Genomic DNA, 16,964 nt, shown 5'->3' on the forward strand with positions numbered 1-16,964 from the left:
TGTGTGTGTGTGTGGGGAGGAGAGTGGGGATAGGGATGGGGGGTTGAATAATTACCCGCACCGCCCAATAAGAGGGAGGGAATTTGTTTATAATCACCAGTTCCTTCGGGTGATTTGACAAATGTCTGGACCTCACTTGCATCATCCTGCTCTCTCGCTCTCCCACTCTCTCTCTCTCCTTTCTTCCTGAAATGGTTTCTGTCACCGAGAGCTGGGCCTGCCTGTACTGATGGATGACTGGATGGAGATGGAAAAATGAGAAATGGGAGATGGAGGGAAAGAACCAAAGGGATGGGTGTGACAGGCGGCATAAATTAGGCCCCCCAACAGTGCTGCGAGAGGAGCACAGCGTAATTAACAAATCTGTGCAGGTTGAATGTCACCCAGTGCACGGAAGGCACGTCCTTTCTTCTGTCAGCCAAAGCTGTTTATAACGACAACATGATAGGTGGGTTTCACAGACAGGGGCAGCTCTTTGGGAGATGCTGTCGTCAAAGAAACAAGACACCTGACAAAAAAATCAATTTAATCAACCTTTTGCTTAAAACTGAATGCAAGGACGCTTTTTCAAAATCCTGACCTGCAGAGAGTGTAAATGTGGTCTTTAGTGGACAGTCTTTTGAGTAAACTTAAAAACACTGTCTGTGTGATCAGTAATGTGTGTGCCTGTGCGCGTCTGTGTGCGTGTGTTTTGTGTGCGAGAGCGGAGCAGACGTGCCGTGCTACATTAACTCCTCAATCTTGTGAGTGTAATGTGTTTCTGACGTGTGATTACGGCGCCAGCCCCCGGGGCCAGCCAGGGAGGACACCATGATGGAGTGGCATGGGCCTGATGGGAGATAAGAGGAAAGAAAGACAACCTCTCGGGAATTCAGTGGCCTCTCACATGAGTGTGGAGACGTGATGTAAATACCACTTGAGGTCAACGATCACTTTAAAATGGTTGGCTGTTGGGCCATACCGATTTATTGCGTTTTTGAAAGAAGAGAAACAGTTAGTCACAGATCAAGGCTGAGAAATTACGTTAATTAAACACAGAGATCTATATGTAGAGATAAGATGTACACACATATCATTGTGTGTGTGTGTGTGAAAGAGAGAGACAGAGAAAGTGTCTTATCAAAATGGGTTACACTGAAGATCAATGCCAAATGACGAGGAAAAGCAAACTTAACATTTCAATAGAGGATTAGAAAAATACGTTTACTCACAATTATCAATTACAAACGGCATTAAATTAGACTAATTTCACACAAGATATCTCCAGTTTAGTACTACAATTTCACATAATCATCACCATCTATTCAGCCAATGATGGAAACGTTTTACTACAAATTGCTTGTGGCTTGTGTGCACGGAGATTCCGAGTAGAACCTAACCTGGGTTACATGGCATGACATGCGCTCTGAGGAGAACAACTCCGTAAAGACCATTCAGTGTGTGATGACCTTAAGATTTTCATCAGAGCGCAATCTTATGCATCTAAACCACAGCCCTTTTCCAACTGATACATACAGTTAAGGCTCTGTGCTCCACTGTGTATCAGGTTGTGTGTGTGTGTTTGTATGTATGCGTAAGAGTCTGTGTGTGTGTGTGTAAGCGAGGTGAGAGCGCTGCTCTATCTACGTGGAGTCATCGTCATCGCCCGCCGGGAGGCACTGGTGTGCCCAGCTCCGCTGTGGCCGCGGCGAGACCACGCGACGTGACCGGTAATGAGGCATGTCATTCGAGCACTGCGCCTTGATGAGGAGTCATGGCATGAATGAGAACAGAAGCCATGGGACTGAGAGTGGGGCACTACATGCCCCCACACAACCATCCGACATCCACACAATCCAGCCAGAAAGAGTTCAGTTGCATTCTCACCCACACAAAGGGGAGAGAGAGCTGTTATGAGAGGCACCCATGTTGCTGGCTACAAATTAGACATCTATAGATGTCATCTATAAATGCATCTCTTGTAATTTAAGGGTTGATCATTGATTACATTTTTTAACAGTGTTTTAAAGCAACCATGCAAAATGCATTGGTGCTGAAGGTTCACGATTGGCCTTCATCACCATTGAAAGGGGCTTTAATACAGTGAAATCATTATCAGTCTCCCTCCTCTTCCTCTGTTGGCTAACGACCTGTTTTTAAGAGGAGATCATTGCACAAGTCTGGTCATCAAATAAAATATTTATTAATATGAAATAACACCGTCTCTGGTCAAATATTGACACCCATCAGGTTAACTGGCCTGTTGTTGTAGCGCTTTGAAATGTCTGCTTCAATCTGCAAGGGCACAAAAACAAAACAGAGCACACAGTCAGGCACACATGCGTACACAAACACCCAGCGTCACACCAGAGAGGCACACATGCGTACACAAACACCCAGCGTCACACCAGAGGGCACAGGCACACAAACACCAGCGTCACACCAGAGAGGCAACACGTACACAAACACCCAGCGTCACACCAGAGGGCACACATGCGTTACAAAAACACAGCGTCACACCAGAGAGGGCACACATGCGTACACAAACACCCAGCGTCACACCAGAGAGGCACACATGCGTACACAAACACCCAGCGTCACACCAGAGAGGCACACATGCGTACACAAACACCCAGCGTCACACCAGAGAGGCACACATGCATACACAAACACCCAGCGTCACACCAGAGAGGCACACATGCATACACAAACACCCAGCGTCACACCAGAGAGGCACACATGCATACACAAACACCCAGCGTCACACCAGAGAGGCACACATGCATACACAAACACCCAGCGTCACACCAGAGAGGCACACATGCATACACAAACACCCAGCGTCACACCAGAGAGGCACACATGCATACACAAACACCCAGCGTCACACCAGAGAGGCACCAAATTATTAGTACGATACATCAGGTCACATGCCTGCCATTTTCCCCCAGAGATAATGAAGCATAATGTCATAATTCACCCAGACATATTCAGAGCTCACGATGCTTATGTTGATGCATGATTCAAAATTAAATACAGTCATTATCTTTGGGTAATTCCAGACTGGCCCCTTCTTCATATCTTATGTTGATCAAATAAACTAATTCAGTGCTTTGGACATTCTGAGCATGGACTCAGATAACAGACATATGACAAATGGGTTGGTCATCTTTAGCAGAGAGACAAAGTTAACATTGGTATTTATTTATCTATACAGTAAAGCTATTGTTAGAAAGTTTTTATCATAAACTTCAACTATTCTAGTTCCAATCAGACTAGATCAAATGACTGTTTCCTTCAATGCTCAAGGTTCCTCATATTCATTCTGAGCTGGGAAAGTCCACCCCAACTTCCTGGAATAATCTTCAATCCTATAAAAATGAACTATCTACCGTCCTATGGTCAATTCATACCTATGTCAATTTGTAACTGTTTTAATTACTTTTTTTCTTTCCCCTCTAAAATGTTATGTCTTTTTACTGTTTATTTGTTTTGATTTGTTTACTATCTACATTTCACTACAACTATCGTGTACTATTTTATTTTATTTTAAAGCGACTGGAATTTCGCCATCATTGAAAATGAGGGCGGCTACCCTCAATGAATTTCTGAGAATTAAATATTAAAAAAGGCTGAATGAATGAATAAATCACTCCGTATGAATTCAATAAGTGTCCAACTGGTAGTACTGGGGCTGATGCTGCAGGCAGGGGTGTGTTACCAGTTTGCGTAGCTCCTGGATGCGTGCCGCCAGCAGGTCGACGCGGGGCTCCAGTTTGGCCTGCTCCTCCAGAGCCTCCTGCCTCTTCTCGGCCAGGTTCGTCCGCTTCAGCAGCAGGATGTCCGCCTGCTTCAGCTTCTGACGCAGCATCTCCGACACACGCTCCACATACCTGACACACACACACACACACACACACTTTTCTGTATCCAGGATGTTTGTAATTATGATATACAAGAAGCTTTACTACGCCATTTAGAGGAATCACTGCACTTTTGACAACTTATTAGAGTATCAAATAGAGTCTGGTGTTACATGTACCAACTGAGTGAGATAATGGTATGACAACGTTTCACATGTTAATTATATATAAACAGCTCCAACTCTGAAACCCCTGGGCCTCGGTGTTGATTGGATGTTTTTACAGTGTGGACTTGCTATCTTCGTGTATGTAACAGCGATAGCCTAGTGTCCTGATTCATGTGTTCACTTTAGGCCTACTAAATAGGCTGATCAGGTGGCATTAAAGCAACACCAAAGAACTTTTCCTTTGTCGCACGCACACTATTTGTTTATCCAGCTCCGGCTTTGCAAATAACGATGTCCACAGACAAGGTAGAATATGTTGCATGATTTTATGAAAGTATGATGTATTGCGACATCATGCAAGTCAAATTTGTAGTTTCTTATGTCTCATTCTATCGAACTACAGATCCGCTACCCGATCTGGCAAACTTACATAGTGCATATAGCCGATAGAGGGCCACAAAGCGAATGCAGAAGTGCCGTTCACCCTGTTACGAGTTGATGAACCACTGAAACAATTTTGTTATAATATTTTATTTTATAATATTTTAAGGTACAAAAAAACTCTTTGGTGTTGCTTTAATTCTTACTTTCCTGGTGTCTCGCAGTTTTGTGGTAGGCTGTCAGTTAAACTTCTCATCTCCAATCATATTGGTTTTATTTATGGTTTGTGAGAAGTGGCACTGTCCTGAGCTGAAAAATATAGCCCTTCACGGCTTTATTATTGACTTAAAGGTTGTATCAACGATAGCAGGGATACGTCACTTCTGTTGATGTTCAAACAAAACAGAGAGCTAGCTCGCTACTCCCTCCCCAGTGCAATTAAAACTCTCCTAAGCGCGCATCTCGTCGGTTATTGGTTTCTCACACTTTATTTTGCCTCTGAGTGGGTTGCCAACCCTTGTTGGTAGCAATTGTTCTTGTGTACAGATCTCGGAGCCTAGGCCGCCTACAGAGACGCGTTTTTTTTGACAGCCTGCTTATGGGGCAGACAGCTAGCGGATCGTTAGGAAAGATTAGATGAATGTGATCATTTATGTTTGGGCCTTTTTTGGGCCTGAAATCGCGTTTGTGTGTGTGTGCGTGTTGGCTGCTGTTAATTTCCTAAAGTGCTGAAATGCATACATTTTTGGACTACTTTTTTAAAACTCGTACGGGAACAATTCATATATGAGGTTTATTTTGGGCGTGGGTGTTGGGCATTGAATTGTTTGAGCACCCACTGATGGAAACATAAATTGGTGCCTAAGGATACAGCACATTATAATACATAAATTAAACTAACAATTTCAAAATGTGCTCTGCTGTTTTCCTGCTCTGTGATCAAAGTCGACGGCGAGCCTGTGGGATGTGGATGTGATGTGATGTAGGTGAGGCGTACCGCGGCGAGGCCTGGATCATGAAGAGGTGCTGCATGCGCAGCGAGGTCAGGCGCTCCACCAGAGAGCGCACCTCGGCCAGCATGGCCGCCACGCGCAACGCTGTCTGCGCCTGGATGACCGAGGGCGCTAGCTGGAACTGGCTCATGGAAACCACGTCGCCCTCCACACTCATCTCGCTCAGACGCTGGACCAGGAACAACTCCACCTACACAGACAGCACACGGCAGAACGTGCACGTGGATCAATGCAGACGCTTGTTTACATTGTGTATGTGTGAGCACAAGTTCATGTTCTTACATATAAGTAAATATGAAATTGGACCCATGTGGGGAATGTCCAAATACCCATACAAATACCAATGCTCCTTAGGACACAGAGAATCTACACGCAAAAAATCAGCACCAAAAACACAGACTACACTCAAAAATTACACACACAAGGTTTGGACAGTTTCATCAACTGAACAATGTAACGATCTGATCACTGGACCCAATATAAAATCTTCCATTCATCATAACAGATATGGAAACTGGGCACAGGGCAGGCAGTATGTGTGGACAGAATTAGGTGGTTGGAGAGGGTTGGTCTTCTGGAGCTCCTGTATGTAATGCGTTTATCCATGGCTACATTTCATGTCAATAAGACCTTTGAAATTTGAACTCTTCAATTGACTGAAAATCAATGTGGCAAAATCAGATATCATATTGCAGGATGATTTTGGAAGCCCCTGTATAAACTGCAGTTTGTCTTATCCCTTTACAAAACACATTGCTTCAGCAGTGTTATGCAGCAACTTTGGTTGGTTTAGAATGACCTTGTGGACACTTTGTGATGAAAATAAATTTGAATACACAATACAATACACACTACCGTAGCTGGCCAAGAATGTGTTTTTGGCCCAGTGTGAATCCTGTCCATGTCTGTGAACAGCAGTGCACAAAAAAACCCCAAGTAGACATTCCGTACCTCCTTCAGCTCATCAATGAACTGGCTGCGTGTGTGTGGGGTTTCTAGAAGAGTCAACGCATCTTCACCCCTCGCCACGCCCTCTGGACCTGGGAATAACACACACACACACACACACACACACACACACACATGTAAATAAAACATATAACAATGGATCAGAGAGACAAAGTCCTCTCCAGTAAGATATGACAGCCACCTCTGACCATTTGTGTAATTTTAAACACAAACACAAATTCAGTTGGAATACTCTTTTATTTTAAAAAAAAAACTTATCACGCAAAATCAACCTTTTAACTAAAGTGACTAAAATACTGCTCCAAATAAAGGTCTCCAGTCAGTCTTCAGACTTTAGAAAGTGACAGGAGAAGCAAAACAATGACACCATGTGGACTTAATAGGAAGCACTAGTTGAGTTGAAAGTGAATTGAAAGTAAAGCGAAAATGAAATTAAACTTTAATGACATGAAAAGAAAATTAAACATGCAAAGCTATTACTGCTCAAATCGTCATAACTAAATGATGATGTCAAAATCCATCAGCACTCACAGTCTGTTCCTGCGTCGACAACTTCAATCTCTACAGGGACAGCGGCACTCTCTCCCCAGTCAATCCCATCCGCACCAGATTCCTAGCGGGAAGAGGACAAAATTAAACCTGTGGAAAATAATTCAGAGGTGACAACAATGTGCCTAATTTACTCCAGATTTTGACGGGATTGAGTTACAAAGGTGTAAGATAATCATACTCTTTCACTTCAATTTGTAACCATACCATGCAGATCAGTAATGAAATGACCTGAACTAAATATTTCTCTGATTCATTTCTTAATATTTCTACTTAATACGTTGACTGAATCCCCAAATGTTATAGTCTACCTCTGAGACTGACACAGCCCATACTGGGTGTAGAGTTAGCCAGGGACCGGGAGAGGGGGTCACTTCAGTGTGTTCTCTTACCTCTACCCCAGGATCCAGACTGATGCCCCAGTCCACTCCGTCCTCCACAGTGATCCCAAAGTTCACATCGGCCGAGTCTGTTCCTGCACCTAGGTCACCCCAATCAATCTGAGGCAAGACAATGGATTATGTAAACAACATATATACATTCACATTCTCTCTCTCTCTCTCTCTCTCTCTCTCTCACTCACACTCACACTCACACTCACACTCACACTCACACACACACACACACACACACACACACACACACACACACACACACACACACACACACACACACACACACACACACACACACACACAAGTATGTTTGTATTTTCACAATTCAATTGTTCATAGTCCTGATTTGTCCTGTCAAGAAAATGTGAAATGTCAAAAGGCAATCAATTTTTGGAGGTCAACACAAAAGCTCACCACTTCCTCTGTGACTGTGTCCGGCGGAGCCTCCTCCACCACAGGCCTCTCGATGACTGTTGGCTCCTTCCCCGTCCTCCACTCGTACACTGTCGTGTTGCCCTTCTGCTGAATAAACTGTAGCATGGGCAGAACTGGCTCCTGCCTGTGACAGCACAGAATCACACACACACACACACACACACACACACACACACACACACACACACACACACACACACACACAGAGAGAGAGAGAGAGATAGACAGACAGACAGGGAGTGAGTTGTAAGTTGTGAGTTCCTTGAAAGATTATGAAAACAAACTCAAAAGATGATAAAAACAAACAAGCACAAATCATTACTTCACCATCACAAACGTCTTTCTTCAAGCTGGTGACTTTTAACTACTTGCAACATGGTAAAGATGGACCCAAGCGTGCCTTTTACTCAGTGCTGGGACTCACCAGTCCGAGACAAACTGTGCGAAGGCCGTGTACAGCTGGATGAGCTCGCCCAGACAGGCGGCGTCCTTCCCAATTTCCCCCAGAGTGGTGGGCAGGTCCGTCACCAGAGACTGGAGCTCCCTGGCCACATTATCCCCCTGAATGACCAATATACACAGACACCAGAACAGGACATAGAGCCCATCTTTGAGTTTTGTGTGGGAGGGTGGGTGTGTGTGTGTGTGTGTGTGTGTGTGTGTGTGTGTGTGTGTGTGTGTGGTTGTTGTTGTTGTTGTTGTTGTTAAGTCCTCTGAGTATGGATACCAAATCTGTTTTGTTATTATTTCCATGATCGTACATTATAAATAAGAAATATGACCCAAATCCCTTGCATATGAATAAACAAATCACTTGCAGTAGAAGTGTAAACACAACAAACCAAACCCCCATTGCCATAATACCTCTACATTTGCAACCTTCAAATAAGTGGTTTCGGGATGTGCATGTTGTCCAGTGTGTCCTCACCGTGATGCCGTACTGCTTGCAGGCAGCATAGTACTGCTCCCTCATGACGGCGGCTGAGTTCTGGCACTCCACCTCGCGGCGGCTCAGCTCCTGCTGGAGCTGCTGGGCTTTGGTCACCTGCTTCCTCAGGGCAGGGCCCTCATAGCTCACACTACGCACCATCAGGCTAGCCACTTCCGCTAACACACACAGTGCAGACAAGGAGAGACACTAGTCAAGGTGTACGGTGATGGACATCAATTAAAACTCATGAACAGGAATCTACATTCCACACACCTCTAGAATACATGTAGATTTTTCACATTTGTTGCCAGGCAACTAGTGCTATGTGATTATATCTGTAGAAATGTTTATCCAAGTAAGCTTACCCAAGTAAGCATTGTCTTTTTCATACAAGGACACGATTTCTTGCCAGTCCTGGTAAAGAAATTACAAACACGTGGAACACATGAGACAAAAGAGCAATGCTGAACGCCCCACAAGGACACGTGGCTCTGGTACATCTGTACTCACCTTCATCCTCTGAGATGAATATCTGCCAAAAATGTTCTTGGAGGATGCCTCGGTTCCTTTCAGAATTTCCACTATCCTTAGGCAGTTAAAGTAATGGATGTCTGTAATAACATAACACATTGAAGTTCAGTGTGGGTTGTGAGGTTTACTCCTTTTACTTGATTCACTCCATCAGCATCCATTTATCACAAATGGAGGACCACTTACGGGATCCCGACAGAAGCTGTTTAATCTCCTCATTCTCTGGCATATCTTGAATGGCTGCGTTGATCTTCTCTCGGATCTCTAACATGGCACTTTGCCATTTCAATGTGCAGTGTCTCCGGTCAACCAACCAGTCTGCAAAAACCAAGGATGAAGCAACAGTTACAAGGAGTACCATATGGAGAACTTGGCAAGTAGCTTATGCCTCAACTGTGCATATTAGCCAGACAGATGTTGGCTATACTGCAAAAACCGACCAACCAAATATATTAAAACCCCCAACACGTACATTAATTATGCCATCTATTGTAACTTCTGACATGACAGTAGAATGACCGTAGGTATTTGGACATACCCAGAAGTTTACTGTTTTGGATGTCGATAGGCAGATTCTGTATATTTTTCTGAAAAACAAAACACACAGAACACTGTTATTACACAGTAAATAAAAAAACATAATAATAATAATAATTAAAAAACATAAAAAAAGTTGCAGTTAAGAAGTCTATTCATTTGTGATGCAGTGCATGCTCAACTCCTCTCATTAGTCTGCAACATTCACCTCATTCATTCAACCGCGGCATTACATTATGTTCATTCTATTCTATTCTATTGGCTATTAGTCCAATGATGTTCAATGTGCTTTACAATTACAACGATCAAACGAAAACGAAGTAGCCTACTCTAAGTTCTGCAATTTCTCCAGACACTGCCTTTTGCAGTCAGCTGTCAAATGCATGGTCTTCAACAGTTAGCTAATGTTAGCTTGCAAAGAAGATATTATTGCCTCGCTAGCTACTTAAACAAGTTTTTTTAAAATAGGCAGATAGTTTTCCCGTACACCCACCTCCATTGTGTCTTCAATGGCATAAAATTCTTTATAATTCAAAACAACAGCGTGGCAACATTTCCAATTTTAACCACGTTAGCCTCAGTGGTTACAGTACGCCTCCATGCTAAACTGTGATGTTTACAGAGAACTGCCACGTCAAATTAGTGTAAACCTATCAGAGCACGAGGTTAGCAGAAGTGAAAGGAACCAATTGAAAAACGTTTTACTGCAGCAAATAATTCTCCTTTCCCTGTGATTTTCACACATGCCAGCAGATGGCATTCCTGCCTAGAGAAACAAACTTCTGTTGTGTTGTCCTGTTCGTCTATCTGTGCAGAGAAGCAGCAACCAGGTGCAACATCATTACATAGAAAAGAAACCTATTTTAAGGTGAATTCATTCTATAAACCTTATGATCTTCCACAAGAACAATTTCTATGAGGGTAGCTTTTTCTGTGTTAATAATTTCTTACTCCTCTTTTCAAAGAGCTCTCATCACAGCTCCTTCTATAGAGGCTATATGTTTGTTCAAGAGACATTTATGGATTTCTGTGTTTGCTCTAAGTGAAGCACCTTATCGCAGGTGTCTGGATTCCAAAGAACTCTCTTGATTAAGCACAAGGCTCAAATTTATGACTGGACCTGGTGAAACATCTCAGTGGCATTCAGTGAAACTTTCCCACTTCACACCTAAAGGTGGTCTCTGGCGCTTGTCAAACAAGAGATTACACACAAAAAAAATGTTGCTGAATAGAACAGTAGGAGAAATGGTTACTTAAGGGTTGACAAAGCCAATGAGAAAGAAAACAACAGTCAACCTGCTTTAATAGTACACAGTCGATAGGTTTATAAAGTCAGATGCTTTGTGGCAGGGCCTTTTCTGGTGCCAATGGAACTCTGTGGTCACTGGACGCTTACTCGGTGCAGTTGTATGATGATTTCCTGGATTAATTTCAGCTTTGTACGGACCTAATGAGCTTAACACAGTCAAGAATTCAACCAAATTCTTTGAAGTCTGACAACCATGCTTCCCGCTCCCCTTCTGTGATGGGCCAGGCTCTGTTGTTGTCACAGATTCTCCAGAGACTGTTCTCATTGCTATTGAGAACTATTTCAAAATGTTATGTGTTTTATGTGATATTTGTGTGTGATGTTATTTCACAGTGTGAGTCATTATCTACTTTCTATCATCATGACCATGAGTCATCAAAATATACAGACCTCAGGATAGTGATTCTGGTCGGGCAGGAACAGGGAGACCCTTACACATCAGGCAAGTATGCTGAAAAGCTGTTTAAACAGAGCTTATTTATTACACTGACGGCCCTTTTCTTCCACCTTGTTCGGCGTATCAGAATTTTAATCTTAAGACGCTTAGCCTTTAAGACTTGGATGGAAAAACAAAGACTGGAACAGTTAAGGGGCGCCATGGCATGGCTATAAGGCTTCATCCCCTCTTATTTGAATGCATTCAAATGGGCCAGCCGCCAGGGATGGAACTACATGTCTGATTTCCCTCGTAAATGCAAAACTTTGAGGCCACTTCGTCCCTTTGACATCTCAATAACATAGTATTTGTGATGGCTATCGTGAAAGAATCCCAAGTTTGAACCTAAATCAGAAGGCTAATTATAGGATGGTTCACAACAATTCAACTTTGTCCTGTGCTAGTTTATTTGCATATGTCCAGCCCATAATAGTCTGGTATTTAACCTTTATGATTACTTTGAAATGAGTATTAAGTGTAGTACTTCAATATGGTATTGAGTACCACAGTTGGATAAGATGAAGTGAAGTGTATCTATAGTATAGTGTTTACACCAAATTACTCCCAGCCCTGAACCTGATGCCTATATGGGAGGCAATGCCAGCTGTGTTTGCATACAGTAGTGTGAGCTGCCATGGCATCTGTACCTCTTTGTTTGAACAAACCAACCACCACCCCACCCCCTGGCCTAACTTTTAATTTGGCCACATCACAAGAGAGCAATAGAGATCTCCGCAGAACAATAATCCCAGAGAAAACCACTACAATGGAAAGCGTGAGTGAGTCTTTTCGCTGGTACACTTAACTCAAACAAAAAGGGTTTTTGGTACCACTACAGAGAAAGATGACGGAGAATTAAATGGCTAGACAAAACACACTCTTGAGACAGGGTTTAATTTCATAATACTGGGAATTCCCATGTCACTGTTGACTTTGACCCAGACAGAGCGTACAATTTGCATAAACAATACAGATTCAGAACTTAACACATGTTGCTTGTGTATGACTTGTAAGTTAGGGTGTCTCTGTGTCAATATATAAATGTAATGTAAACATTGCACCACAGTAGGACTATGCTGTCTGGGAAAAGCAAGCTCTCGCCCTCCCCTACTGATCACATGGGTCTGCCATTTACTCAGGTTGCAAGGGGCTGGCCCTCACACTCGCCTTGGGACTCAAACAGTGTGCTTGTGGGACATAGTGTCTGGCTTGTGTGTGTGTGTGTGGTGTGTGTGTATGTAAGAGAGAGAGAGAGAGGGAGAGAGAGAGAGAGAAGGAGCAAGAGAGAGATGCACCTGTGCCCTTGCACCTTACCACTCAGGAGTCTTCGTGGGAGAAGTTTAGGCGGACTATAGCAGCACATAGAACAGCTGGAGAGAACTGCCGAGCCGACGCAGAGCAGCATGATTTTTAGTGGAGATCACATTTTCAGTGATACCATCGTCTGACACTTGACATTGCTGGGACGCTGCCACGTCTGAAGGGAGTCTGGCCCAGAAGAGGACGGAGGAACCACCAGCCCTTCATTATTTAGGTGAGAACTTTGCCTACCTTACAACTACTCGGGGGTTGCCACTGACCCCATTGACTGGCCTGCCTGGCCTGTCTATTTAAATAAAGAAGCATTCTTTCTTTTCTAAAAATGCTTATTTAATTGTACTTTATTCTATGTGTATGGCACTACTAACAGTGAATTGTACAGTACCAAAAATGTACTAAACTATGATATTGCGTGACCCTAACCCTAGGCCAGTTTTGTCTGTTTTCGTTTGAGAGTCGCTTCTGTGTATCATGTATTATATTTAGTTTCTTTAGAGAAAGGTACGTTTTACTGCAGGTCCAGAGTTCAGCGCTTGCCTGTACATTGCTGTGGGTACAGTAGATCAGGTGCCCATGAATTACCATGACAACCATCTTCAATCCTAGATCAGCAAGATTTGAGGAAACCCCCAGTTACAAAAGGGATCCGGCCAAGACCCTTCGTCCCTCCCCTCCCTTCCCCCTTCGCCTGCCCTTGTCAGCGGCTTACATTTTTATTACGAGACCAGGATGCCCTTGAGGCCACCTTTCGTCGCCTTGGTCAAACATTGTATCACTCGGAGACTTTTGAACTTGGTTAGTGATTGCTCAGGGTTACTGTGGTGTGGCTTTGCTGTGATCTTTCAGGCTCCTTTGCTCCCCCACACAAAACGAAGAACAAGGTAACTTATTAAGCAGGAAGGGGTTTCGCCAGACTCCTCAGTTTGCATTGATTTTGAAATGGGGGGGAAAAAACTCACTGCAGTTCTAAGATGCTAGAGGCTTTGATTTGTCACTGTTTGTCCAATCTGCATTTTCTTAGACATCATCAAAGGATGAGCTATGTACACCAGTGTCTTTATTCAAATCCCAATGGGGACAGAATGATCTGTTAAGTCAGATGAGGACACAACCTTTTCTTGCAAGGAACACAGAACCTGATCTCTGCAACTTCCAACACCACCTGAACTTGGTCCAATTAAGCAAAGGTGTTGGTTCAGTTTGGTCATTATGCAAGTGCAGAGAAAGGGTAGTGGGTGTCATGTGTTGGTATTACACAATTTGGAGATCTTGGAGTAGTGAACTTCGACAGAATGTATCTGTATCTATAAGCCTGAAAAAACAGAGATGCACATATGCGTTCATTCAGTAAACATTCACAATACACATCCTAAGGAACTGCTAACAAAACCTTGCAGTTATCTCGTAATTCATTCAGCAGTTGGAGGAAAAGTATGCAATGAAGTGAATAATCCCCAAGGATATTTATACTCGCACGACATTCACCACAGAATCTATAAATCCACTTCAGGAAAAGGAGAATTTGTTCTTAGGGTGTGCTCCCCCTACCCTATCTATTTGATTTGTGTGATGCCTGTAAAAGATGCACGCCTTAAAACGTTTACTCATATCATTTCCCCCCACCCTGAAAGATAAAACACTCTGTTGCTATTGAAGCCACAGATATGTGTGTTGGGAGCATAAGCATCCTAAATGAGCAAATGTTCTCTTGGGAGAGGTTGCCTGGTGACAGAATGACACACCCTATAGCCTCTGATAGAGAGGGCATGGCTAAACAATTGCAAAAGTGTGAGTGTGTGTGTGTGTGTGTGTGTGTGTGTGTGTGTGTGTGCGCACGTGTGTGTGTGTGACATCTGTGCGTGTGTTTTGACTGAGTACATGCTGAGTGCATGCTTTTAGATAGCGTGTGTTTGTGTCTATCGCCTGGTGTTTGCCTTAGCTAATGGTACAGATGTAGATAACAGTTCTGAGTGCATCTGAACAAGTAGTAATAAAAGCTACATGGCCATGTATACTGGCCAGTTAGTTCTGTTCAGCTTTATACAAGTTGTAAGTTCTTTCATAGGAAAGTCCTGAAACACTGAGCTTAGAGTTGATCCACTCATGTGATGTTATCTAGCTCATACTGGGACCCAGTGAGCTGACAGAGGATACACTGGGGATTCTCTTGCATTTTTCAGTAGGGGTTTGGAGTTGGGTGTCCTCCTCCATTTACTTTTTCAGTTGCCGAGATCATGAGGGTGCCCGGGAGCTCTGATGGGGCATTCTGTGGAGAGACATGGACGCTTCTGTGTTCAAAACACTGGAGGCCAGTGGGCGCTTCTGAACTGGACTGGGGAGTCAAGCATTGTTTATTTTGCAGACTTCTTGATACGATCTAACTAAATGTGCCGATTGTCACTTCACTACCATGTCAGCAATGACAGCACACCTGTGGAGAGGGAGCTGATAAGAAAGACTCAGAAATGTGGTATTTTCCTGCACTCTCAGCACAGGGAAAGAGCTCCGACACGTAGTGCACATAATGTACTCAGCCTGCCCTCGACATCAATCGAGTGACTAATTCTGACCATGTGAGTTGAGTCAGGTAACTCCTATAATCTTTAACAAGGTGTTGTTAACACAAGCACTGTTACTGTAAAGTGTCGCGTTGCAGTCTTTTGAAATCACTGTCCATATCTTACCCTGTAAGGAGAAAACTCTGAGGAGAACTTTTACTTTTGTGAGCTTGTTGACACATGCATATTTGGGCTTCAATTTATATCACTTGACTGACAACCTGATGACAAATTTTGTGACATCTGCGTTTATACTGACACACTTTGCCTCCTTTATCGCCTCAGGTCTCAAGAGCTTTTAGTTCCTGTTCCCTGTCATGGCCGACCCAGCCTGGTGGAAACTGACCTTCCTGCGCAAGAAGAAGTCAGAGGCCAAAGTCCTGTATGAGATCCCAGCTGAGTTCGCCAGTAACACGGACAACAAGGACGGCTGCGGTGACCCCACCGACAGCCAGTTCAATGCCAGGCTGGAGAAGATAGTGGACAAGTCCGCCACCAAGGGCCGCCACGTCAAGGTCTCCCACTCTGGCAGGTTCAAGGAGAAGAAGAGGATCCGTGCCACACTGGCCGAAAACCCCAACCTCTTCCCCGAACACAGCATGGCCGACGAGAACCACGTGACGGCCAAAGACAACTAACTGACTCCGACAAATAACACAGACTCATACTGAAGTACAAAAACTCACAAAATGTTTGCCTCAAGTGTGTGTGCATTTTTATAAGTGTGTGCAGATATGTGTATATACAGAAAGATTTACAGGACTAAAGCTTTATTCACATGCTTAAAATGAATAAGAAATTATATGTGACTGTTCATCACCAATACTGGAGGACACTGAGATCTCCTCTCTGTCACTGTGTTTGTAACACAGGAGAGGAAATCATTTGCATACTCACAAAGGCTGTTTGATTAGTATCTTCTTTCTTGATAGCACGAGACTTTCACTGATCTTTCCATCATTTGGGGATTTGCAAGACAATCACACAGTGTTGATAAATATGCATCATCTTGGATATGGTGTGAATTATGTTTTGCCATGTATTAAATGATTACCACTGTTTTTACTCTTGCCACAATATTCATTCTGGTCCTATTCGAGAAATGAAGTGCAGTTGATGGGATGCTGATTGCCGTGCTTCTTAACGCTTCAGTGAATGACATGATGATGGCAGGGCTTGTTCAGTTAACCTCCACGCTAGATCGGTTTTTATCTGACTGAGATAAGGCTACTCTATCTCAGTTCCAGCATCATTTTACTCAGGCAATCAAGGAGTAGTGGACAGGGACCTGACTACGGCAAGTGGATATAGGTGTGGTCAGTGGAGTGAGGCTGGGAGGTGGTACCTCTCTTGCTATCTTTGTGACAGTTCTGCATCATTTGTTTGAAATTTTGAATTATTTTGTAAAGAGTTCTTTTGTAAAATCAACAAGACTTTTAATAAATCGATCCAATGGTGATGTGTGTTGCACACATCACATATATTCAGGTGCACATCTTCATTACTTATTTACAGTGCAAGCAGAGAGCAATGGAGATGGCATGGTTCCAGTCAGTAGCATTACTCAATTACGCAATCAGGTGAAAATGTA

General features: G+C 43.4%; 2 protein-coding genes across 2 annotated transcripts; one reads left to right on the plus strand and one right to left on the minus strand.

Moving 5' to 3' along the window:
- Nucleotides 1–929: 929 nt before the first annotated feature.
- cdk5rap3 (CDK5 regulatory subunit associated protein 3) lies at nt 930–10,370 on the minus strand. Its single transcript, XM_048233642.1, has 14 exons — nt 10,244–10,370; nt 9,752–9,800; nt 9,400–9,531; nt 9,193–9,293; nt 9,048–9,096; nt 8,680–8,858; nt 8,176–8,312; nt 7,731–7,875; nt 7,314–7,421; nt 6,904–6,985; nt 6,355–6,443; nt 5,388–5,593; nt 3,701–3,872; nt 930–2,274 (listed from the first exon to the last, which is right to left on the minus strand). Exons 1-14 carry the CDS (start codon nt 10,247–10,249, stop codon nt 2,209–2,211), a joined length of 1,521 nt encoding a protein of 506 aa, XP_048089599.1. The 5' UTR covers nt 10,250–10,370; the 3' UTR covers nt 930–2,208.
- Nucleotides 10,371–12,643: 2,273 nt separating this feature from the next.
- Nucleotides 12,644–16,434, plus strand: prr15lb (proline rich 15 like b). Its single transcript, XM_048233665.1, has 2 exons — nt 12,644–13,029; nt 15,659–16,434. The coding sequence occupies exon 2, from the start codon at nt 15,691–15,693 to the stop codon at nt 16,009–16,011; it is 321 nt and encodes a 106-aa protein (XP_048089622.1). The 5' UTR covers nt 12,644–13,029; nt 15,659–15,690; the 3' UTR covers nt 16,012–16,434.
- Nucleotides 16,435–16,964: the final 530 nt, after the last annotated feature.

Source organism: Alosa alosa, chromosome 22 (genome assembly GCF_017589495.1).
Source record: "Alosa alosa isolate M-15738 ecotype Scorff River chromosome 22, AALO_Geno_1.1, whole genome shotgun sequence".
Classification (NCBI taxonomy): Eukaryota; Metazoa; Chordata; class Actinopteri; order Clupeiformes; family Clupeidae; genus Alosa; species Alosa alosa.

Excerpts from the sequence above, each read along its gene's own strand:
- cdk5rap3 (XM_048233642.1), bottom strand. Across the intron at positions 9,294-9,399 it reads ACAGCTTCTGTCGGGATCCC|ACATCCATTACTTTAACTGC; the intron begins GTAAGTGGTCCT and ends ATGTTATTACAG. Across the intron at positions 8,859-9,047 it reads AAAAGACAATGCTTACTTGG|CGGAAGTGGCTAGCCTGATG; the intron begins GTAAGCTTACTT and ends TGTGTGTGTTAG.
- prr15lb (XM_048233665.1), top strand. The coding sequence starts at position 15,691 with ATGGCCGACCCAGCCTGGTGGAAACTGACCTTCCTGCGCAAGAAGAAG.